General features: G+C 50.7%; 1 protein-coding gene across 2 annotated transcripts in view; it reads left to right on the forward strand.

Annotated features, from left to right (window-relative positions):
• The window catches only part of LOC116957748 (decorin-like), a 104774-nt gene extending 79852 nt beyond the window's left edge, over nt 1-24922 (forward strand). For both annotated transcript variants that reach the window (XM_076074549.1, XM_076074550.1), the window contains exons 5-8: nt 21886-21999; nt 22652-22745; nt 22945-23080; nt 23552-24922. In XM_076074549.1, coding sequence (XP_075930664.1) covers nt 21886-21999; nt 22652-22745; nt 22945-23080; nt 23552-23749 — 542 coding nt within the window. In that variant the 3' untranslated portion in view covers nt 23750-24922. The remainder of the gene's footprint in view (nt 1-21885; nt 22000-22651; nt 22746-22944; nt 23081-23551) is intronic.
• Nucleotides 24923-25796: the final 874 nt, after the last annotated feature.

Consider the following 25796-nt stretch of genomic DNA (forward strand, 5'->3'; position numbering starts at 1 on the left):
AGACACAGGGAGGGATAGTGGGGGGTTAAGTGGTTGTGTTTGTGAGACACAGGGGGAGATAGTGGGGGGCTAAGGGGTTGAGTTCGTGAGGCACAGGGGGAGATAGTGGGGGGCTAAGTGGTTGTGTTTGTGAGACACAGGGGGAGATAGTGGTTGTCTAAGGGGTTGAGTTTGTGAGGCACAGAGGGGATAGTACGGAACTAAGTGGTTGTGTTTGGGAGGCACACGGGTGGATAGTGGGGGGCTAAGTGGTTGTGTTTGGGAGGCACAGGGGGTGATAGTGGGAGGCTAATTGCTTGTGTTTGGGAGACACAGGGGGAGGTAGTGGGGGGCTAAGGGGTTGAGTTTGGGAGGCACGGGGGGATAGTGGGGGGCTAAGGGGTTGAGTTTGGGAGGCACAGGGGTGGATAGTGTGGGGGGCTAAGTGGTTGTGTTTGTGAGACACAGGGGGAGATAGTGGGGGGCTAAGGGGTTGAGTTCGTGAGGCACAGGGGGAGATAGTGGGGGGCTAAGTGGTTGTGTTTGTGAGACACAGGGGGAGATAGTGGTTGGCTAAGGGGTTGAGTTTGTGAGGCACAGAGAGGATAGTACGGGGCTAAGTGGTTGTGTTTGGGAGGCACAGGGGGAGGTAGTGGGGGGCTAAGGGGTTGAGTTTGGGAGGCACGGGGGGATAGTGGGGGGCTAAGGGGTTGAGTTTGGGAGGCAAAGGGGTGGATAGTGGGGGGCTAAGTGGTTGTGTTTGGGAGACACAGGGGGAGATAGTGGGGGGCTAAGTGGTTGTGTTTAGGAGGCACAGGTGTGGATAGTGGTTGGCTAAGTGGTTGTGTTTGGGAGACACAGGGGGGAGGGTAGTGGGGGGCTAAGAGGTTGAGTTTGGGATGCACAGGGCGGGATAGTGGGGGACTAAGGGGTTGAGTTTGGGAGGCACAGGGGGGGGGATAGTGGGGGGCTAAGTGGTTGTGTTTGGGAGACACAGGGAGGGATAGTGGGGGGCTAAGTGGTTGTGTTTGGGAAGTACAGGGAGGGATAGTGCGGGGCTAAGTGGTTGTGTTTGGGAGACACAGGGAGGGGTAGTGGGGGGCTAAGTGGTTGTGTTTGGGAGGCACACGATTGGATAGTGGGGAGCTAAGTGGTTTTGTTTGGGAGGCACAGGTGGGGATAGTGGGGGGCTAAGTGGTTGTGTTTGGGAGACACAGGGGGGGATAGTGGTCGGCTAAGGGGTTGACTTTTTGGAGGCACAGGGAGGGATTGTGGGTGGCTAACTGGTTGTTTTTTGCGAGACACACGGGGAGATAGTGGGGGGCTAAGGGGTTTGTTTGGGAGGCACAGGAGGGAATAGTGATGGGCTAAGTGGTTGAGTTTGGGAGACACAAGGGGGGATAGTGAGCGGCTAAGTGGTTGTGTTTGGGAGACACAGGGAGGGATATTGGGGGGGCTAAGGGGTTGAGTTTGGGAGGCACAGGGAGGGACAGTGGGGGGCTAAGTGGTTGTGTTTGGGAGGCACAGGGAGGGATAGTGGGGGGCTAAGTGGCTGTGTTTGGGAGGTACAGGAGGCGATAGTGGGGGGCTAAGGGATTGTGTTTGAGAGGCACATGGGGGGGATAGTGGGGGGCTAAGTGGTTGTGTTTGCGAGGCACCGGAGTGGATAGTGGGGGGCTAAGTGGTTGTGTTTGGGAGGCACAGGGGGTGATAGTTGGCGGCTAATTGCTTGTGTTTGGGAGACACAGGGAGGGATAGTGGGGGGCTAAGTGTTTGTGTTTGGGAGACACAGGGGGAGATAGTGGTGGGCTAAGGGGTTGTGTTTGGAAGGCACAGGAGGGGATAGTGGGGGGCTAAGTGGTTGTGTTTGGGAGGCACAGGGGGGATAGTGGAGGGCTAAGTGGTTGTTTTTGGGAGACACAGGGGGGGATAGTGGGGGTCTAAGTGGTTGTGTTTGGGAAGCACAGGGGGGATAGTGGGGGGCTAAGTGGTTGTGTTTTGGCGACAGGGGGGGATAGTGGGGGGCTATGTGGTTGTGTTTGGGAGGCACAGGGGGGATAGTGGGGGGCTAAGTGCTTGTGTTTGGGAGGCACAGGGAGGGATAGTGCGGGGCTAAGTGGTTGTGTTTGGGAGACACAGGGAGGGTTAGTGGGGGGCTAAGTGGATGTGTTTGGGAGGCACACGAGTGGATAGTGGGGAGCTAAGTGGTTTTGTTTGGGAGGCACAGGTGGGGATAGTGGGGGGCTAAGTGGTTGTGTTTGCGAGACACATGGGGAGATAGTGGGGGGCTAAAGGGTTTGTTTGGGATGCACAGGAGGGAATAGTGGGGGGCTCAGTGGTTGTGTTTGGGAGGCACAGGGGGGTAGTGGGGGGCTAAGTGGTTGTGTTTGGGAGACACAGAGGGAGGTAGTGGGGGGCTAAGGGGTTGAGTTTGGGAGGCACGGGGGGAGATAGTGGGGGGCTAAGTGGTTGTGTTTAGGAGGCACAGGTGTGGATAGTGGTTGGCTAAGTGGTTGTGTTTGCGAGACACAGGGGGGAGGGTAGTGGGGGGCGAAGAGGTTGAGTTTGGGATGCACAGGGCGGGATAGTGGGGGACTAAGGGGTTGAGTTTGGGAGGCACAGGGGGGGGATAGTGGGGGGCTAAGTGGTTGTGTTTGGGAGACACAGGGAGGGATAGTGGGGGGCTAAGTGGTTGTGTTTGGGAAGTACAGGGAGGGATAGTGCGGGGCTAAGTGGTTGTGTTTGGGAGACACAGGGAGGGATAGTGGGGGGCTAAGTGGTTGTGTTTGGGAGGCACACGAGTGGATAGTGGGGAGCTAAGTGGTTTTATTTGGAAGGCACAGGTGGGGATAGTGGGGGGCTAAGTGGTTGTGTTTGGGAGACAGGGGGGGGGGATAGTGGTCGGCTAAGGGGTTGACTTTTTGGAGGCACAGGGAGGGATTGTGGGTGGCTAACTGGTTGTGTTTGCGAGACACACGGGGAGATAGTGGGGGGTTAAGGGGTTTTGTTTGGGAGGCACAGGATGGAATAGTGGTGGGCTAAGTGGTTGTGTTTGGGAGGCACAGGGGGGGTAGTGGGGGGCTAAGTGGTTGTGTTTGGGAGACACAGGGGGGGACAGTGAGCGGCTAAGTGGTTGTGTTTGGGAGACACAGGGAGGGATATTGGGGGGCTAAGGGGTTGTGTTTGGGAGGCACAGGGAGGGATAGTGGGGGGCTAAGTGGTTGTGTTTGGGAGGCACAGGGAGGGATAGTGGGGGGCTAAGTGGTTGTGTTTTCGAGGCACAGGAGCGCATAGTGGGTGGCTAAGTGGTTGTGTTTGGGAGGCACAGGGGGTGATAGTGGGTGGCTAAGTGCTTGTGTTTAGGAGACACAGGGAGGGATAGTGGGGGGCTAAGTGTTTGTGTTTGGGAGACACAGGGGGAGATAGTGGGGGGTTAAGGGGTTGTGTTTGGAAGGCACAGGAGGGGATAGTGGGGGGCTAAGTGGTTGTGTTTGGGAGGCACAGGGGGGATAGTGGGGGACTAAGTGGTTGTTTTTGGGAGACACGGGGGGGATAGTGGGGGTCTAAGTGGTTGTGTTTGGAAAGCACAGGGGGATAGTGGGGGGCTAAGTGGTTGTGTTTTGGCGTCAGGGGGGGATAGTGGGGGGCTATGTGGTTGTGTTTGGGAGGCACAGGGGGGATAGTGGGGGGCTAAGTGCTTGTGTTTGGGAGGCACAGGGAGGGATAGTGCGGGGCTAAGTGGTTGTGTTTGGGAGACACAAGGAGGGATAGTGGGGGGCTAAGGGGTTGAGTTTGGGAGGCACAGGGAGGGATAGTGGGGGGCTAAGTGGTTGTGTTTGGGAGGCACAGCGAGGGATAGTGGGGGGCTAAGTGGCTGTGTTTGGGAGGTACAGGAGGGGATAGTGGGGGGCTAAGGGATTGTGTTTGAGAGGCACAGGGGGGATAGTGGGGGGCTAAATGGTTGTGTTTGCGAGGCACACGAGTGGATGGTGGGGGGCTAAGTGGTTCTGTTTGGGAGGCACAGGGAGGGATAGTGGGGGGCTAAGTGGTTGTGTTTGGGAGGCACAGGGAGGGATGGTGGGGGGCTAAGTGGTTGTGTTTGGGAGACACAGGGAGGGATAGTGGGGGGCTAAGTCGTTGTGTTTGGGAGGCATAGGAGGGGATAGTGGGGGGCTTAGGGGTTGTGTTTGAGAGGCACAGGGGGCGATAGTGGGGGGCTAAGTGCTTGTGTTTGGGAGACACAGGGGGAGATAGTGGGCGGCTAAGGGGTTGAGTTCGTGAGGCACAAGGGGAGATAGTGGGGGGCTAAGTGGTTGTGCTTGTGAGACACAGGGTGAGATAGTGGTTGGCTAAGGGGTTGAGTTTGTGAGGCACAGAGGGGATAGTACGGGGCTAAGTGGTTGTGTTTGGGAGGCACACGAGTGGATATTGGGGGGCTAAGTGGTTGTGTTTGGGAGGCACAGGGGGTGATAGTGGGAGGCTAATTGCTTGTGTTTGGGAGACAGGGAGGGAAAGTGGGGGGCTAAGTGGTTGTGTTTGGGAGACACAGGGGGAGATAGTGGGGGGCTAAGGGGTTGAGTTTGGGAAGCACGGGGGGATAGTGGCGGGCTAAGGGGTTGAGTTTGGGAAGCACAGGGGTGGATAGTGGGGGGCTAAGTGGTTGTGTTTGGGAGACACAGGGGGAGATAGTGGGGGGCTAAGTGGTTGTGTTTGGGAGACACAGGGGGGAGGGTTGTGGGGGGCTAAGAGGTTGAGTTTGGGACGCACAGGGGGGGATAGTGGGGGACTAAGGGGTTGAGTTTGGGAGGCACAGGGGGGGGATAGTGGGGGGCTAAGTGGTTGTGTTTGGGAGACACAGGGAGGGATGGTGGGGGGCTAAGTGGTTATGTTTGGGAGACACAGGGGGAGATAGTGGGGGGCTAAGGGGTTGTGTTTGGAACGCACAGGAAGGGATAGTGGGGGGCTAAGTGGTTGTGTTTGGGAGGCATAGGGGGGATAGTGGGGGGCTAAGTGGTTGTTTTTGGGAGACACAGGGGTGGATAGTGGGGGGCTAAGTGGTTGTGTTTGGGAAGCACATAGGGGATAGTGGGGGGCTAAGTGGTTGTGTTTTGGCGACAGGGGGGGATAGTGCGGGGCTATGTGGTTGTGTTTGGGAGGCACAGGGGGATAGTGGGGGGCTAAGTGCTTGTGTTTGGGAGGCACACGAGTGGATAGTGGGGAGCTAAGTGGTTGTGTTTGGGAGAGACAGGGGGGGATAGTGGTGGGCTAAGGGGTTGACTTTTTGGAGGCACAGGGAGGGATTTTGGGGGGCTAACTGGTTGTGTTTGCGAGACACAGGGGGAGATAGTGGGGGGCTAAGGGGTTTGTTTGGGAGGCACAGGAGGGATTAGTGGGGGGCTAAGTGGTTGTGTTTGGGAGGCACAGGGGTGGTAGTGGGGGGCTAAGTGGTTGTGTTTGGGATACACAGGGGGGGATAGTGAGCGGCTAAGTGGTTGTGTTTAGGAGACACAGGGAGGGATATTGGGGGGCTAAGGGGTTGAGTTTTGGAGGCACAGGGAGGAATAGTGGGGGGCTAAGTGATTGTGTTTGGGAGGCACAGGGAGGGATAGTTGGGGGCTAAGTGGCTGTGTTTGGGAGGTACAAGAGGGGATAATGGGGGCCTAAGGGATTGTGTTTGAGAGGCACAAGGGGGGATAGTGGGGGGCTAAGTGGTTGTGTTTGCGATGCACACGAGTGGATATAGGGGGGCTAAGTGGTTGTGTTTGGGAGGCACAGGGGGTGATAGTGGGCGGCTAAGTGCTTGTGTTTAGGAGACACAGGGAGGGATAGTGGGGGCTAAGTGTTTGTGTTTGGGAGACACAAGGGGAAATAGTGGGGGGCTAAGGGGTTGAGTTTGGGAGGCACAGGGAGGGATAGTGGGGGGGCTAAGGGGTTGAGTTTCGGAGGCACAGGGAGGGATAGTGGGGGGCTAAGTGGTTGTGTTTGGGAGGCACAGGGAGGGATAGTGGGGGGCTAAGTGGTTGTATTTGGGAGACACATGGAGGGATAGTGGGGGGCTAACTCGTTGTTTTTTGGAGGCACAGGAGAGGATAGTGGGGGGCTTAGGGGTTGTGTTTGAGAGGCACAGGGGGGGATAGTGGGGGGCTAAGTGCTTGTGTTTGGGAGACTCAGGGAGGGATAGTGGGGGGCTAAGTGGTTGTGTTTGTGAGACACAGGGGGAGATAGTGGGGGGCTAAGGGGTTGAGTTCGTGAGGCACAGGGGGAGATAGTGGGGGGCTAAGTGGTTGTGTTTGTGAGACAGGGGGAGATAGTGGTTGGCTAAGGGGTTGAGTTTGTGAGGCACAGAGGGGATAGTATGGGGCTAAGTGGTTGTGTTTGGGAGGCACACGAGTGGATAGTGGGGGGCTAATTGGTTGTGTTTGGGAGGCACAGGGGGTGATAGTGGGGGGCTAAGTGCTTGTGTTTGGGAGACAGGGAGGGATAGTTGGGGGCTAAGTGGTTGTGTTTGGGAGACACAGGGGGAGATAGTGGGGGGCTAAGTGGTTGTGTTTAGGAGGCACAGGTGTGGATAGTGGGGGGCTAAGTGGTTGTGTTTGGGAGACACAGGGGGGGGTAGTGGGTGGCTAAGAGGTTGAGTTTGGGAGGCACACGAGGGGAAAGTGGGGGGCTTAGGGGTTGAGTTTGGAAGACACGGGGGGATAGTGAGGGGCTAAGTGGTTGTGTTTGGGAGGCACAGGAGGGGATGGTGGTGGGCTACTGGGTTGTGTTTGGGAGGCACATGGGGGGGGGGAGAGTGGGGGGCTAAGGGGTTGTGTTTGGGAGGCACAGGGGGGATAGTGGGAGGAAATTATCCTGAGCTAAACAATGCATAACTGTCCCCTCCTTTGTGTGTAGTAGGAATCACTTAGAAGGGATGTCAGAGGTAGCTCTGTGTTATCCGCTTTAACAGGCCAATCTGTGTGAGAGCAAATGTTGGGGGTGTTCTTTAATCGCCCCCAACGTGGCAGCTGTAAGAACACAAGACCACACACTGAGCCACCGTGTATATATCGAGTAGTTTCATCTAAATTATGTACAGTATGTGTTATCTATGTGTTGTGTATATTGCGTGTGTAGTGGGTTCACTTGAGAGACACACTAATTCAGGAGGCAACATGTTTATACTATGACCTCAATGGGGTAACTGCATAATCAGTAACCACAACGGAATAAATACATAACCGGTAACCACGGGGTAACTATATAAACGGGTCAGGTCAGTCAGCACACTGCCTGACCTATGATGCCGAGCACGAAGACCGGAGACCGAGAAGGAGCCGGAGTACGGCGGGCTCTATTCCAGTAGACAGCTCCGATGGGTCCCCAGGACCTCTCTTTTATGCCTCCCCAGCGTGGTCTGGCTCCGCCCTCGGCCACACCCCCTTCTGGAACTTACCAGAAGATTCTGAGTCATAAGCCACGTGTTCCTTCTGTCACCTTTGGCCCACATCCTTACCCTGTCCTGTCATTTGCCCTTGCCAGCCAACCGGCTGCTACATCCTCAGATACCCCCTCTCTGCCAGCCACCAGAACCGTGCCTCCTCGGGACCCCTTTCCATGACATAGCATACCTTGCTGGCAGAGAGGGCTACTCCACTCCCAGTTCCTCTATCAGTAACTGGTGCTCGGCGCCATAGTGACCCATTATATGTCACTACACGTGTATATTGTTTATCTATATGCTGTCTATATTGTGTGTTGTTTGTGTAGTGTATAAAAACAAACCATTAATAAAAGGTCAAACTAAGCTAATGCCGGAGGCTCCAGGGATACAGGCATCTATGACGTCTGCTGGTCAAAACCTATTTGGCGGAGCCAAGGAATTGAACCTGCACCCTCGGGGTTCCTCCAGTAATGTCAAAAAGCCACAGAGCGGTCGCGTGAAATATTTTAATACTCGCTGCGGAGAAGAGGCTGCCACTCCTATGTCGAGAGCTGGACTGGTCCCGCCTGGACCTCTGGTATTCAGGAGGTCAAGTGAACTGGTTCTGACTCCAGTCACTATGAGGGGTGGACAGTCTGCCACTGGATGCAGGAAACTGCCAAACAACAGGGAGTGGTTCTTTTTGTGGGAGCGTGGCGGTGAGGTGTGGGAATCTATTTTTTTAAATATAATTTTATTGTATTTCTACATACGTGACTTTACCGAAAAAACCAATGAGTAATCTCTAATCCCCCACAAAAGATTAACATCAGTGGAGTCATGCAGGTAAGGCTGATGAGTCAGATGCTTCCTATGGCCTCCTGTCACAGGTGCAAGCTAAAGTGATCCCTCGGGAAATATTAATCTTGTTTGGTGACTTTAATGCCCGAGTGGGTCATGATGCTGACACCTGGGCTGAATTTATTGGAAGGCATGGGCCAGATCAGCTCAATTACAACGATAGGAGGTTGCTAGACTTCTGTGTAGCGCATGGGCTTTTAATTACCAATACACTTCTGGCATTGGCGCATCCACACAACATCATGGATGCATGCCTCGTCCAAGCAAGATTATCTGCTGGACTATATAGTGATGGAACAGCGGGTGCGGACCCATGTCCTTGACACCAGGACCTACCGTGGAGCTGATCTGCCCACTGATCATCGGTCTGTTATCTGTAATATGGGCCTGCCATTCTTCCACTCTGGTGGTGGGTGTTCATCAAGGACCCCATTTAAATTCACAGTGGCCTGGTCTCAGCTGATGAAAGTTGCAAGCGAGACTTTTATCATTGCCTGCAGCTGTGGTTGGCATCGGTCTCGTCCCCCCTCCTTTTGATGCCGAGGAGAAATGGGCGACGTTAAGGACTGTGGCTCATGCAGCTACAATGACTGCTTTGGGTATGCAGTCCAAACCTCCCTAGAGACCATGGCTGACAAAGAAGGTGTTCCAGCTGGCTCAGAAGAAGCAACAGGCCACTCCCACAGTCCACAGAATTCCACATCAGAGAATGGGAAGGCTTACCACAGCCTTCTCTTTGGAGGTTTGGAGAGCTGTGCAGTGCTGTAAAGATGGGTGGTGGGCGCGGGTTGCTGAGGAGATGGAATCTGCCTCAGCAGTGCACGATCTCAACTTACAGCCCCACACCTATCACGATCATTTGGAGAGAGAAAGGTGATCCGATCTCCAAGCCTCAGGAACAGGTTTGCAGGTATTCTGAGCATTTCTGTGAGGTCATTAGGGCGCCATTTCTTGTTCACCTTCGGGTTCGACAGGGATGTCCTACATTATTTAATATTTTTTTCGACTACATAGCTTGATAGGCTTTCCATTGCTGTAAGCAGTGGAATTTCCATCTAGTTCAGATACAATGGGAGGCTTATCGATGCCTGGGTGCAGTCAAGGGATGGCTCCCTATTGCTCAACTATAGTATATATGCTGATGATCTGGTGATTGCTGTGCACTCAGAGAAGGAAGTGGAGGTGCTGTTGCTTTACCTGGAGTTTGCTACTAAGAGATGGGGCCTTACCATCAGCCCCTCCAAAACTAAGCACCTGCCTGGGTATTTTGTAACATCAACTCCCCATTATTGAGAGAATAGAGAGGTTTCCATACCTGGGCAGTTTTCTTATGATCAGATCTGGTTTGACAGCAGAGGTCTCACTCCAAAAAGTCGAGCAGAATTTTCTTATCATCAGCTGCGTATTGCTGTTGTATATATCATGCTTTCCCACCTGATGATGGATGCTTGTGTTGCGCCCGAAACGTCGTGATTTATTGTATTATCTACCTGCGTGACTTTACCGAAAGAACCAAAGACTATGGATTCCTGCAGTCACGAAAGCTTCAAATCAAGGCTATATATATTGTCTTGAAAAATAATGAAAAATAATGTTTAGCTAACAGATGCTTATAAGTTGGCTAATGGGGCTTCACTGAGAACAATGGGCTACCCGTCAGAGTAGCGCGACCATACATGACGATAGGATATTAATAAATGTCTCGTGTGTCATCAATGGGTTTCTTGGTAAGATTATGTAATTAACAAAATGTCCTGGAAAAATAGTGTGCAGCAGTGTGCCTGTTTGTCGAACAGATGCTTGTAATTTGGCTAATGGCTTCAATGAATTTGTGGGCAAGATTCTGTGATCAAAAGAAAAATGTCGATTTAAAGCTTTTGTGACTGCAATGATTCATTTTCTTTGGTTCTTTCGGTAAAGTCACGTAGAATTGAGAATAAAATAATAAAATAAAACATTACAATTCTCACGAAGTTTCCGCCACAACACAAGTAGCCATCCTCAGGTGAAGAAACAGGACTGTCCAGAAGACAGCGCTTGAGTGAACCCTGTCAAGCTTGACAGCGTCTTTTAAGCTGTGTGGGAGGAACAGAGAGCCTTGACAAAGGAGCATGTAACTGGGAGATTAGCATTACAGAGAGCGAACGAGCTGGGACTGGAGGAGGGGGGAGGGGAGTTTACATATAAATTAGCATGTAACTGGGGGATCAGCATGATGTTGGTGTGAGGGATTAGCACCACGGCGAACGACGAGCTCGGACCGGGGGAAGGGGGAGAGGAGTTTACATATAAATTAGCATGTAACTGGGGGATTAGCGTTGGTGTGAGGGAGAGAAGAGCACCAAGGAGATAAAAATGGCGGTTTCTCCCATCTCAACAACCAGCACCAAGGACAGCGACATTCAGGCGGACGGGTTAATCCATACTCGGAAGAGAGGAGGGGGGAGGGAGAAACAGTCACAATGACAGCGAAAGAGCTGCGGTCTGACGGTCACCGCAAAATACAATTAAGAACCGAAATGGTTTAAAACATCTGTCCAATGGTTACTAAGCCAGAATCCATCCTCTCGGTTGAAATTGGCTCCGTGTTTGTATATGTGGATGGCTTCATGAACGAATCTCTCATGGTAGCCGGTTGGCTTGCATGTGAACCCACTGAATTGTACCAGTGATCTGCCACGGCAGAAGAGTTCGTCCTGCCGTGTTTCAAGTCTGCTTTATGTTCGCGAATGCGGTCCGAGATATGTCGTTTGGTTTCCCCAATGTAGTTGCTACCACAGAGGCACTTTAGTTTGTAAACGCTCAGGTATTGTATGTCTGGAACAGCATCTTTTACAGATGGAACCAGATCACGGATTTTATGTACTGTGTTGAATCGGACCTGGATCTTGTGTTTATTCAGGATTTTGGATATATTTTTAGTAACCCCTGCAATGTAGGTTATGGTGATGGTTTTGAGTGGCTCCTCAAGAGGATCCTTCTTCATGACTGGAGTGATGGCTTTGCGGATTGTGTAGTTGGAGTAACCATTAGCCCTGAGAGCCTGGTGTACGTGTTTGAGTTCACTGGCAATGTGTTCCTGGTCGGAAATGCATTGAGCTCTATGGTATAGAGTCTTGATGAGGGAGTTCTTCTGGGATGGATGGTGGTGGGAATCCGGTTTCAAGTAAGCATCTGTATTGGTAGCTTTTCTGTAGACAGATTGGCTCATTGAGCCATCAGGTCTCCTTTTAATTAAGACATCCAAAAAGGGTAGCTTGCCATCTTTCTCGACCTCCATGGTAAATCTGATGGCTGGGTGTATGGAATTGATGTGGTCGCGGAATTGGTCTAGAGCAGGCTGGCCATGTGGCCAGATGACAAAAGTGTCATCCATATACCTCTTCCATAAGGTCGGGCGTAGAGTGGCAGTCTGGATGGTGTCTGTTTCAAATTTTTCCATGAATACATTGGCTACAACCGGAGACAGGGGGGAGCCCATTGGGGTGCCCTCAGTTTGTTTGTAGAAAGTTCCGTTCCAGGCGAAGTATGTGTTGGTTAAGCAATGTCTCACCAGGGGGGGGGGGGGGGGGGTACATCAGTATGTAGTCCTTGATGGACCAGGTCTTCAATGATAGCGATGGTGTCAGGTACCGGAACTTTGGTGAACAAGTACACCACATCAAAACTGACAAGCAGGTCGTCTAGGGACGGGAAATGCCTTTGATTGTCGATACTAGGTGAGTATAATTTAGTACCGCAGAGGTGTTTTTTTTCCAGTGAAAGGTCGCAGTATTTCAGCAAGAAAACGTTCCAGTTTATAGGTGGCGGAGTTGATAGAGACGATGGGATGAAGGGGTGTATCTTTGTGTATCTTTGGAAGGCCATATAATCTTGGAGGTATACTGTTTGGTTCGATTCGGTAAAGTCACGTAAAAAACAACAAAAAAATCACGACGTTTCGGCCACAACACAAGTGGCCTTCATCAGGTGAAGGGACCAGATTGTCTAGAGGACAGCGCTGGAGTGAACACATCCAAGCTCAGACTGCGACCTTTAAGCTGTGTGAGAGGAAGCAGAGCGCCTTGACAATAGAATTAGCATAAAAATTAGCATTTAATTGGCGGACTTAGCATGATGAACAATGTACAGGGGGGGGAGCATGTGCAGACCTGCGAGGGGGGAGGGGGGGGAGTTTACATATTGATGGTGTGAAAAGGGAATTTAAGCAGCTGCGAAAGTTTGGGACACCACTTCTTGAAAAAATATACTGTACCATTGAAAATTAGTTTAATGTTTGGTTTGATTCAGAACATCTTTCCAATGGTTGCTTAAATTGAAACCATCCTCTCGGTTGAAATTGTGTCTGTGTTTGTAAATCTGAATTGCCTCGTGAACAAATCTCTGATAAAAACCCGTGGGTTTGCAAAGAACCTTGGTATCAAAGAAAATTATATCGTGATCGCCCACAGTGTTGTAACAGTGATCAGCTACGGCAGAATAATTCGTTCTGCCATGTTTCAAATCTGATTTGTGCTCGCAAATTCGGTCAGAGACATGTCGTTTCGTTTCCCCGATATAGCAGTCACCACAGGTGCAGATCAATTTGTAAACTCCGGGGTATTGTAAGTCAGGAATGACATCCGTCACGGAAGGGATCAGGTCACGGAATGTGTGTACTGTATTGAACCGGACCAGGATCTTGTGTTTGTTTAGAATTTTGGAGATATTTTTAGTAACGCCTGCTATATATGGTAGTGTGATGGTTTTGATCGGAGTATCAAGTGGTTGTTTCTGTATGGAGGGAGAAACAGCTTAGCGGATGGTACGGTCAGAGTATCCATTCCTTTTTAGCGTCAGATGTACATGTTTTAATTCACTGGTCAGGCAGTGTTTGTCCGAAATGCAATGAGCCCTGTGGTATAACGTTTTGATGAGATAATTATTTTGCGTTGGGTGGTGATGGGAATCAGGTTTCAAGTAGGAATCTGTGTGGGTGGGTTTCCTGTAGACAGAATGTCCCAATGAGCCATCAGGTCTCCTCTCAAACAGAACATCCAAGAGAGGAGACCTGATGGCTCATTGGGACATTCTGTCTACAGGAAACCCACCCACACAGCTTCCTACTTGAAACCTGATTCCCATCACCACCCGACGCAAAATAATTATCTCATCAAAACGTTATACCACAGGGCTCATTGCATTTCGGACCAACACTACCTGACCAGTGAATTAAAACATGTACATCTGATGCTAAAAAGGCATGGATACTCTGACCGTACCATCCGCCAAGCTGTTTCTCCCTCCATACAGAAACAACCACTTGAAACTCCGATCAAAACCATCACACTACCATATATAGCAGGCGTTACTAAAAAGATCTCCTAAATTCTAAACAAACACAAGATCCTGGTCCGGTTCAATACAGTACACAAATTCCGTGACCTGATCGCTTCCGTGAAGGATGTCATACCTGACTTACAGTACCCTGGAGTTTACAAATTGATCTGCACCTGTGGTGACTGCAATATCGGGGAGACGAAACGACATGTCTCTGACCGAATTCGCGAGCACAAATCAGATTTGAAACACGGCAGAACGAATTCTTCTGCCGTAGCTGATCACTGTTACAACACTGTGGGTGATCACGATATAATTTTCTCCGATACCAAGGTTCTTTGCAAACCCACGGGTTTTTATCAGAGATTTGTTCACGAGGCAATTCAGATTTACAAACGCAATTTCAACCGAGAGGATGGTTTCAAATTAAGCAACCATTGGAAAGATTTTCTGAATCAAACCAAACATTAAACTAATTTTCAATGGTACAGTATATTTTTTCAAGTAGTGGTATCCCAAACTTTCGCAGCTGCTTAAATTCCCTTTTCACACCATCAATATATAAACTCCCCCCCTCCCCCCCTCGCAGGTCTGCACATGCTCCTCCCCTGTACATTGTTCATCATGCTAAGTCCGCCAATTAAATGGTAATTTTTATGCTAATTTCTTTGTCAAGGCGCTCTGCTTCCTCTCACACAGCTTAAAGGTTGCAGTCTGAGCTTGGCTGTGTTCACTCCAGCGCTGTCCTCTAGACAGTCTGGTCGCTTTACCTGATGAAGACCACTTGTGTTGTGGCCGAAACGTCGTGAATTTGTTATTTTTTATTTTTAGTTGTTTTTTACGTGACTTTACCGAATAGAACCAAAAAGTATGGATCCTTGCAGTCACGAAAGCTTTAAATCTAGAATATCGGAGGTCTGGCAGCAGAGGGTTTCAACGAGAACTGTTTGGTCTGATCAATTAATGCTGTTGAATCAGATATTATTTAGTTCGTTTTGGTAACCAGGCTGTTGGTTGGATCTCTTTTTAGTTTTGTATAGCTGCCGTCGTTGAGTAGTTCTTGAATTTTGTTTTGTCCATGATGACATTGGCATTGCCCTTGTCGGCTGAGAGGACGACAATATCATCTCTCTTTTTTAGTTGGGATAATTCAAAGCGTTCATCTTTGCTGATGTTGCCAGGTGGCAACTTAGCGTTTTTGAGGGTTGCAGCGATTTCAGATCTTGCTACGTCTGCAGAGATGTCACTCAAGCCCTTGAGTGCAACGTCTACATGGGCAATGATATCATTAACCGGTATGTGTCTCGGTGTGACAGCATAGTTTAGGCCTTTAGCTAAAACGGATTTCAGGCCATCAGAAACAGAACTGTTACTGCTATTAATTACGACTTTGTTAACGTCTATCTTTTCTGTGTGTGGATTCGATTTTTTGTTGGAGAGGTGAATGAATTTGGAAATCAAATTGTCCCTACATTTGGTCGACATAGTGGCAGCCGAAGAGGTAGTCATATTGTCTACATGTTCCCAATTCGATGTAGGCATTGTTGCTGTCAATGTTAAGTGTGATTTGTAGAGTGTCTTGTCTAACTGATCAAGTTCGGTGCGTGTAAGTCTGATTTTTTCAGAGATAAGAGCGAAGCTAGTTCTAGCTAGAATTCGTTTTGCATTGAAAGAAGTTGCAGCAGCAGAGGTTAGTGTAAATGCGGTTGGTATTGCCTTAGAAGCGCGGTATCTCTTCAGAAAGGTGAGAGACTCGATTAGTTGAGCTTTCTTGTCCCGGAGTCTGTTGAAAGATCTTAAGGTTGTATGAAATCCCTCCCCGTAGAGGCGGTTAAATTTGATTTAAGTTTTCGTGACTGCAAGGATTAATCTTCTTTGGTTCTTTCGGTAAAATCACGTAGAATGAGAATAAAATAATTAAATAAAATTATCACGACGTTTCGGCCACAACACAAGTAGCCGTCCTCAGGTGAAGAAACAGGACTGTCCAGAAGACAGCGCTTGAGTCAACCCTGTCAAGCTTGACAGCGTCTTTTAAGCTGTGTGGGAGGAACAGAGAGCCTTGACAAAGGAGCATGTCACTGGGAGATTAGCATTACGGAGAGCGAACGAGCTGGGACTGGAGGAGGGGGGAGGGGAGTTTACATATAAATTAGCATGTAACTGGGGGATTAGCATGATGTTGGTGTGAGGGATTAGCACCACGGCGAACGACGAGCTCGGACCGGGGGACGGGGGGAGAGGAGTTTACATATAAATTAGCATGTAACTGGGGGATTAGCGTTGGTGTGAGGGAGAGAAGAGCACCAAGGAGAGAAAAAATGGCGGTTTCTCCCATCTCCTCATCAACCAGCACCAAGGACAGCGACATTCAGGCATACGGGTAAATCCATACTCGGAAGGGAGGAGGGGGGAGGGAGAAACAGTCACAATGCCAGCGAAAGAGCTGTGGTCTGACGGTCACCGCAAAATACAATTAATTAAGAACCGAAATGGTTTAAAACATCTTTCCAATGGTTACTAAGCCAGAATCCATCCTCTCGGTTGAAATTGTCTCCGTGTTTGTATATGTGGATGGCTTCATGAAAGAATCTCTCATGGTAGCCGGTTGGCTTGCAAAGAACCTCCGTCTTGGAGAAGTCAATGTCATGTGAACCCACTGAATTGTAACAGTGATCTGCCACGGCAGAAGAGTTCGTCCTGCCGTGTTTCAAGTCTGCTTTATGTTCGCGGATGCGGTCCGAGATATGTTGTTTGGTTTCCCCAATGTAGTTGCTACCACAGAGGCACTTTAGTTTGTAAACGCCCGGGTACTGTATTTCTGGAACAGCATCTTTTACAGATGGAACCAGATCACGGATGTATGTACTGTGTTGAATCGGACCTGGATCTTGTGTTTATTCAGGATTTTGGAGATATTTTTAGTAACCCCTGCAATGTAGGGTATGGTGATGGTTTTGAGTGGCTCCTCAAGAGGATCCTTCTTCATGACTGGAGTGATGGCTTCGCGGATTGTGTAGTTGGAGTAACCATTAGCCCTGGGAGCCTGGTGTACGTGTTTGGGTTCACTGGCAATGTGTTCCTGGTCGGAAATGCATTGAGCTCTATGGTATAGAGTCTTGATGAGGGAGTTCTTCTGGGATGGATGGTGTCTGTATGGGTAGCTTTTCTGTAGACAGAGTGGCTCATTGAGCTATCAGGTCTCCTTTTAATTAAGACATCCAAAAAGGGTAGCTTGCCATCTTTTTCGACCTCCATGGTAAATCTGATGGCTGGGTGTATGGAATTGATGTGGTCGCGGAATTGGTCTAGAGCAGGTTGGCCATGTGGCCAGATGACAAAAGTGTCATGCACGTACCTCTTCCATAAGGTCGGGCGTAGAGTGGCAGTCTGGATGGCGTCAGTTTCAAATTTTTCTATGAGAAATTCGTTCATGAAGCCATCCACATATACCATATACAAACACAGAGACAATTTCAACCGAGAGGATGGATTCTGGCTTAGTAACCATTGGACAGATGTTTTAAACCATTTCGGTTCTTAATTAATTGTATTTTGCGGTGACCGTCAGACCACAGCTCTTTCGCTGGCATTGTGACTGTTTCTCCCTCCCCCCTCCTCCCTTCCGAGTATGGATTGACCCGTCCGCCTGAATGTCGCTGTCCTTGGTGCTGGTTGTTGAGGAGATGGGAGAAACCGCCATTTTTTCTCTCCTTGGTGCTCTTCTCTCCCTCACACCAACGCTAATCCCCCAGTTACATGCTAATTTATATGTAAACTCCTCTCCCCCCATCCCCCGGTCTGAGCTCGTCGTTCGCCGTGGTGCTAATCCCTCACACAAACATCATGCTGACCCCCCAATTACATGCTAATTTATATGTAAACTCCCCTCTCCCCTCCTCCAGTCCCAGCTCGTTCGCTCTCCGTAATGCTAATCTCCCAGTGACATGCTCCTTTGTCAAGGCTCTCTGTTCCTCCCACACTGCTTAAAAGACGCTGTCAAGCTTGACAGGGTTGACTCAAGCGCTGTCTTCTGGGCAGTCCTGTTTCTTCACCTGAGGACGGCTACTTGTGTTGTGGCCGAAACGTCGTGAGAATTTTATTGTTTTATTTTATTATTTTATTCTCATTCTACGTGACTTTACCGAAAGAACCAAAGAAGACAAAAGAAAAATCTCAACACAATAGTATTCCTGTGAGTGTGTAGATTCGTAACATAGATGCTTATACATTTTTAGTGTGTCATCAATTAATTCATTGGTAAAGATATGCAATTAATGAAAACGAATGGCTAATATACTGAACCACCGTATTCATGCAACTCAATGGACCGAGCAATGCTTTTCACGATCCGCTAAAAGTTAACGCACCACCTTGGGATGGCCACCCTTTCGAAACACAAAGGTAACTTTTGGAACAATCTTATTAGTCGCGATATGCGTGTCACGTATGTGTGGGTGTGTTGTCTCCGAGGTGAGGCGTTCCTTGTATCGAAAACACCTCGTTTCACAGCTGGGGGCGATGAGTCGGTGTGTGGGCGTGTGATACACAAGGCGCTCTCGCCTGCACCGACACTCCCTCTCTTGGCTGCGCCAACAGGTTCTGTCCACTGCTGGGGTGATTGTTGAGTCGACACGATGCTTACGTCATCGGCGGTGCTCGTGCTGGCAGGATGATGATGGCTCCGGCTCCGTCTGCGTCGATGTGCGCAATGGTCCCGTCGCCAGACACTGCTTGCAGCTCGTCCGTTGATGCCGCTCATCACCCCCCTTTAAACCAGGCACGGTTGATCCTTGTAGACTGTGAGACGGCTTGGAGAGACGTGCTGCTCAGAGGACACGCTATAGATCAAGGTATATCGTTCCGTGTCAGTCTCTTTATCTACCCCTCAACCATCCTTCGCCTGTGGGTTGCGATTTAAATGAGCACTCTCACGAAATAGTGGTTGTACCAGTTTTCCCTCGAAGGCTTGACTTTGAACGGAGCACAATGGGAACGATTATCACTCTGTGATCATAAGTGTTGGCTGAACACCGAGCGCGACCTTGCCATCGGGAATAGTAATGCTACAGCACTCTTGCCCACGTATTGAAATACTGCGAGTACCAGCCTTGGCTGCAGCCTCTCTCAATGACGAGAAAAAATATAATTGAAATAAAAATTCTCGGTGATGCGGTGGCTTCTGCCGATGCAGAGCTCCCTATCAATGTGCCTGTCACGGGGCAATTCCCGGAGTCTGCCACTCGCAGAACTGATTTGCATGCTATGTGTTCTTGCTGAGTTGCCCCTCAGAGTGTTTGACTGGTTTTACAACTTTTTCACCATAATGAATCTGGAAGCGGTGGTTTAAAGGAGCACTCCTTTTAGCCTTTTTGTCCAGCTGTCTTTATTATCGCCACGTTCTGAGCTGCGTTTCCCCCCTCTTCCCTCACGGTTGGAGGTGTTACATTTGTTTTCGCCTCAGACTTGCGGTCTCTCAAAGAGGGGCGCTGTGGCCATGTTTTCCGAAATACTTAAGAGAATACAATTCTTCTTTTACACCTCTTATAGCTTGGTACCGTATAACTTTCTGCAGATTTGACTCTTCAAGTGACTGAAAGTACGTTTTGCAGTGTTTACAGCACTCATGTCGCAGTTTGGAATCCTTGCGTGGTATTTTATATATTAAGTGGAGGCGCCCCCTTGCACACTGATTTACTGCTACCATGTGCTGTGTTAGCTGCTAGAAGACAAAGGCGGTTGGTGAGGCTCTGATGCGATGGAATACATTATATTGGTAGTGTGTGAGTTAAACAATTTCGCATTGAATCTCTTCTGAATGACCCTAGGTCTAATACTTTCATAATTATTATTTGGTTTATGCTTAACCAAGATTTGTGGTATACCATAGTTGTTACCAAAGGTATTCCGAGGATTATATTGATCTTTGTTCCCCGTCTGTATCACCAGGGATCCGTGCTTCCTATTCTCAAGTTATATTTTTATATCCTGAGGTTGAGATATAGCTAAGCTTCGAACTTACTGTTGTATTTTAAAACCCCATACAGTTCGCAATGCCCAACCGCCCCTGGCTGGCTCTCGCCATCCGGGGCGATCCGTGACCCCTGTTGTTTGACCGGTGTACGTGTTGTTTAATGTCATTTTTCTCTTGAAGTCCAGTTGGGATTTCCCGCAGAATCTCATTAGCCCCCCCTTGCACCGGGTTTTTTTATGACCTCCCAAGCAGGCCTGTGTGGCGAGCCAAGAGGCAGCTACATCCTGATTAAACAAAACATAGGCAGAATCACTCTTAATATATATTTTTGGAAAAGTCATATATACAGAAACACTGTGTGGAAGCTACCTGGTATGTGACTCCACGCGAAAAGTTGTGCGTCTTCTCGGCCACAGTTATGCCCTGCCTTCTCTTTGCTTGTGAAATCTAGACCTCCCTAATGGAACATCTGCGCTTGTTTGAAATATTCAGGTTAACCAGACTGGGTTTTATGAGAAGCTCACAAATCCTTGAAAGATCTGGACACGGTCCCATCAGTGAGCTCCTTCGGCAGGCAAGGTTGCGTTGGATGGGTCATGTAGCCCGTGTACCCAGCGACCTCATTCCCAAACAGATTTTGTTTGGCTGGATAGAGGGGGCTAAATGAGCGTGGTACGGGCTGGAAAAGATATGGAATGATGTGGTACGAAAGGATATGGAGCTCAGTGGACTTGCCAATGACTGGTACCAGCGGTTAAATTTTGATTTAAAGCTTTCGTGACTGCAGTAATTCATATTCTTAGTTCTTTCGGTAAAGTCACGTTGAAGGGAAACAATAAAATAATAAAATATATATTATTGTTTATATATATAATTGTTTATATATATAATTGTTTATATATAATTGTTTATATATTTTATTATGTTATTGTTTCCCTTCAACGTGACTTTACCGAAAGAACTAAGGTTATATGGTACCAGCGGTGTTAAGATTGGCTTCTGTGGAGGAGGCCCGTGAAGGACGCTGCCGGACAGTTGGAGGCCGTCGCCCTGCAGTCGCTCACACCAACGAGCGGAGCGCCGGGTGACTAAAATGCAGTTGGCATAGTGGGGAGCATAGGTGGTGCATCTACCAGTCATCTCAGTCAGTCAACCCATGGCTCCTGGATCAGTTCCGTGACCTTCTGCCAGCTAGCGTTCGACACTTCACATGGCCTTAAAGTGCAAATGGCCTGGCACAGGCGCCGTAGTGACATCACTGCCATTTAATGGCAAATTGGGGTTGTTTTTGTTGTCGTGTATTTGTGTGTATGTGTAACGGTGTTATTGGGCGAACGTACACCATCTCCGGGTGGTACCTACTACTAACCAATAGGGGGCAATCAACTGGCTGAGCCAGTACCAGGGGAATATGGCCCAAGGGGCCAACAGTCAGCCGGGAAAACGGATCCTGGAACGAAGAGCCCAACCACCAGGTAGGGGGCTGTGGGGGAATGATGTCACCCTTCCAGAACCCGGTGGAAGGTTCGGGAAGGGAGGCGTGGCTAGGGCGGAGCAAGCCACAGAGCAGGATAAAAGGCCGGACCCCGGGAGGGTCCGGGCAGTGTTGCCAGCTCAAGAGAAGAGCCAGTTGAAGACAGAAGACCAGCCAGACAGGACCCTGGGACTCAATTGACCCGCCGTCCTTATCAGGGCCGGGGCAGAATGGGCCAGTGGTGCGACCCTGGGAGCCTCGGAGCCCGACGTCTTTTTCAGGGCTGGGTTCGTGTGGGCAGTGGTCGAGACATGGACCTTGGCTGGGTCGGGTCAGAGTAGTCTCCCCTAGGATCCCCTTAGACGGAGGATCCCGAGACCCTAGCCCAGAAACAGGGCGAGTCAGACCGGAGGCATACCTCCTCAGGCAGCGGGTGAAGGGGCCGTTACCCCTTCAAGTGTTCGGCTGTATTGTGTTGTATTAAGCCCTTCTGTAATAAATAGCGTTGCCTCTACCCAACTCGTCTACGCCGTCTTTAAGAACCCACTACATATGTAGTGTGGGTATTGTTTATGTGTATATTGTGTATATACCGTGTATTGTTTATGTGTATATTGTGTATATACTGTATATTGTTTACGTGTATATTGTGTATATACTGTGTATTGTTTATGTGTATATTGTGTATATATTGTGTATTGTGCATGTGTGCCTTGTACATTTTGTATGCGTTGTGTGCATATTGTGTGCATGTTGCGTAGTCGTGAGTGCGTATATTGTTAATATGTAGTGTATATTGTGTGTGTGTGTGGTATATACGGTGTATATAGTATACTGATGTACATTGTGTGTGTTTTGTGTGTGCGTGTTGTGTAGTCGTGAGCGGGAACCCTCTGGGCGACTCGGGCATGGCGAGTGGGGGCCTGTCGGGCCTGCGCAGCCTGGCTTATCTGCGGGCCAGCGAGTGCAACCTCACGGCCGTGCCGCAGGGTGCAGTGCCCCGCCACCACAATAACAACAACCACCACAATCACAACCATAACCACCACAACCACAACAAACACCACCACAACAAACACAACAATAACCACCACAACAACCATTTCCGCCACCAGCGCAATAACCATTACAACCTCCACCACAATCACCACCACAACCATTTCACCACAATAACCATTACCACCACAACCATGCCAACCACTGTGGCTCACCATGTCCCCGTAACTCACCGTGTCCCTGTGTCTCACCGTGTCTCACCGTGTCTCACCATGTCCCCGTGTCTCACTGTGTCCACGTGTCTCACTGTGTCTCACCCTCTCCCCGTGTCTCGCTGTGTCCCCGTGTCTCACCATGTCTCACCATGTCCTCGTGTCTCACTGTGTCCCCGTGTCTCACCATGTCTCACCCTGTCCACGTGTCTAACCGTGTCTCACCCTGTCCCCATATCTAACCGTGTCACCGTGTCTCACCATGTCGCACCATGTCAACGTATCTCAATGTGTCTCACTGTGTCTCACCATAACTTACCGTGTCCCCGTGCCTCGCCGTGCCCCTGTGTCTAACTGTTTCATTGTCTCACCGTGTCCCCGTGTCTCACCGTGTCCCCGTGTCTCACTGTGTTTCACCATGTTACCATGTCTAGGACTTCCGCCGCAGCTGCAGGAGCTCTACCTGGACTCTAACGCCATCAAGACGGTGAGGAAGGACGACCTCAAGGGCCTGACCAAACTCACCAGGTGAAAGACCCTGATGGTGGTGTGATGGTGGTGTGGCGGTAGTGTGATGGTTGTGTGACCGTAGTGTGAAGGTGGTGCGACGGTGGTGTGATCGAAGTGTGATGGTGCTGTGATGGTGCTGTGATGGCGCTGTGACAGCAGTGCGATGGCAGTTATATTGATGGTGTGACGGTGCCGTGGCGGTGGTGGTGCTCCCCAGGTTGGGCCTGAGTGACAATGCGGTGAAGTCGGTGGCGGCCGGGGCTCTGGATCTCTCCTCACTGCGGGAGCTCCACCTCGACCACAACGAGCTCAGCAGCGTGCCACCGGGCTTCCCCACACTCAAGCGCCTGCAGGTGACCACCATCACCACCAGCATCAACAGCACCACCACCGGCACCACTAAATAAAAATAACTCCTGTTTAGCCTTTACAGACTGTTGGGGCAAGTGCAGTTAGCGAGCAACTATGAAGGCCGGCACGGCACACGAGGGGGTGGGTGGCCAACACTATGCCCGGCCGCCTTTATCTACCTATTGGCGATGTTTATATTCTGCACCAGGTACTCATTTGAGGTGGAGTCGAACTAGGAGAGGACCAGAAACAGTTTAGACAGTCGTAACTGGTGTTGGCCGTGAGCGGGAATTGAACCCGCGTCGCCGGGTTTATAGCGTGGCGCGTTAACCGCGACACGACCAGCACCATCACCGACACAGTGAAGGTGGTGGTGGCGCTGTATCCATTGCCAGCGCCCATGAAGTCATCCGGCCCGGGCCACCGGCTTCACCTCCTCTCTCACTCCCCAACCCCACCACCTCGCACCCCAGGTGATCTTCCTGCACGACAACAAGATCGCATCCATCTTCAACGACTCGTTCTGCCCACCCGTGTTCAACCCCAAGAAGGCGCTTTACACCTCCATCAGCCTCTTTGGCAATGCGCTGCGCCCCTGGGAGGTGCCGGCCAGCGCCTTTAGCTGCGTTAGCGGGCGCGCCGCCCTGCACCTGGGCAACTACCGCAAGTGACCGACCATGACAGCGCCAGCGCGACACTTGCGCTAGCGCGGAAGCATCACTAGCAGCAGCAGTAGCACCACCAGTAGCACCAGCAACACTAAAATCAGTAGCATCATCAACAGTAGCACCAGGAGCACTAACAGCAGTAACACCAACAGGTGTAGCACCAGCAGTAGCATTAACACCCTTACCATCACCAGCACCAGCTGGTGAGCTAGCAAGCAGCCAATGATACCGGAAGCAGCAGCAGCCGAAGCACATATGGCAGGATCACTCGCAGCATCCAGCAGTAGTGGGCACCAGCAGTGCTGGAAGATCACCAGAAGAACGAGTAGAACGAGCAGCATCAGCTGTGCACAGGCACCAGCAGCACTGGCAGAAGCAGCAGCACGAGCGGCGGGCACTCGTTGTGCATGCGTTGCATAACTGGCCTGAACCTACACCCTGCCCACCTGAGCGCGAGCCCACCGTCCCACCAACCGAACGACTGCTGGACGGACAGGCAGGCAGACAGACAAGGCACAGACAGACAAGACACACAGACAAGGCAGACAGATGGATGTACGTAGAGAGAAGTCGACACAACGCACAGACAGACGGACAGACTCGGCAAGATAGAAAAGTAGCGACGTGGACATACTGACAGAGGCCAACAGATAAAGGTCCTCCGTGTAGCCTTAACATACTGTTGGGGCAAGTGCTGTTAGCGAGCACCTATGAAGGCCGGCACGGCACATGAAACACCACACCCGGCCCCCTTTGCCACCCCAGTGGCGATGTTTACACGCATTGCTCCAGGTACTCATTTGAGTCAAACTAGAAGGGAGGCCCAGTTACCGGGGTTCCGATAACCACCGCGGGTGTCAATGGCCATGAGCGAGAATCGAACTCGGGTCGCCGGGGTTCGTAGCGCAGCGCCAGCGGCACTCACTTCCCTGTCGCACCGCAGACGAGAGAGGCAGAATAGACACACAGGCGTGTGCAAACAGACAGACAGACGGACCAGACAGACAGGTGGACCAGACAGACACACGGACAGACACCGAGGCCAGCAGGGAGACGTGTGGACGGACGGACGGGCAGATGCAGGAATCGTCCAGAGCTGTTCCTCCTCTCGCGTGTGTAGCGGAATCGCTATTACCTGCCACCTGGAACCCGTTCTATTAAAGGTTAATATCAGCAGCCTGTCCTCAGCCTCCACGTGGTGGTGTGATGTATGTGATAGTGCTGATGGAGATGCGTGTCGTGGTGTGGTGATAGCACTGATGGATACGTGCGTGGTGATGTGGTGATGGCACTGATGGATACGTGCGTGGTGATGGCACTGATGGAGATGTGTGTAATGTGGTGATGGTACTGATGCAGAGATCCATAGACTCACCACACAAATACATAGATTCATCACACAGAGCTCCACAGACTCACACGCAAACCCATAGTCTCACACAGAGACCCATAGACTCACCACACAGAGACCCATAGATTCACATACAGACCCACAGAATCACAGCAACCAATAGACTCACACAGAGACCCATCGACTCCCAAGGATACCCAAAGGCTAAACCACACCTATACCCACACAGAGACCTGTGGGGGCCGACGCTCGCCTCCCCGCTCTCTGTGAGCGGGTGGGGCGCGATGTCCACCCCCTCCACTCCCCCCTCCTCCTCGTCGGCCGCCTCCCGCCGGGGCCCCGCCGATCGAGTGATCGGCCCCCCGCGCCAGCGCCCTCTCTGAGGGACATGGCTGATTGGCTGGCTCACCACAGCCCGGGGTTATCCCGCACACGCCCACGTACAACACCACACAAGTGAACGCAGAGGCATGCACACGCGCACCCCTGCAGGCGCGTATTTCGCGCAAAGGTTAGCGCTAAAGCAAACGGGACGGCTGTGGTATTAATATGTGTTGCGCCCCTCCGGGTGGTTAAGCCCTAATCTGCTAGCACACAAAGGCTAATGCTAAAGGGCTCTAGGAATACGCACAAGCCTCGCCGTTAATGCTATTGCCGCTGTGTAAACACGCTGTGTAAACGCTGGTGAGCGGGTTTATC

Source organism: Petromyzon marinus, chromosome 48 (genome assembly GCF_048934315.1).
Source record: "Petromyzon marinus isolate PM22_M1 ecotype Great Lakes invasive population chromosome 48, UKy_Petmar_22M1.pri1.0, whole genome shotgun sequence".
In the NCBI taxonomy this organism is placed as follows: Eukaryota; Metazoa; Chordata; class Hyperoartia; order Petromyzontiformes; family Petromyzontidae; genus Petromyzon; species Petromyzon marinus.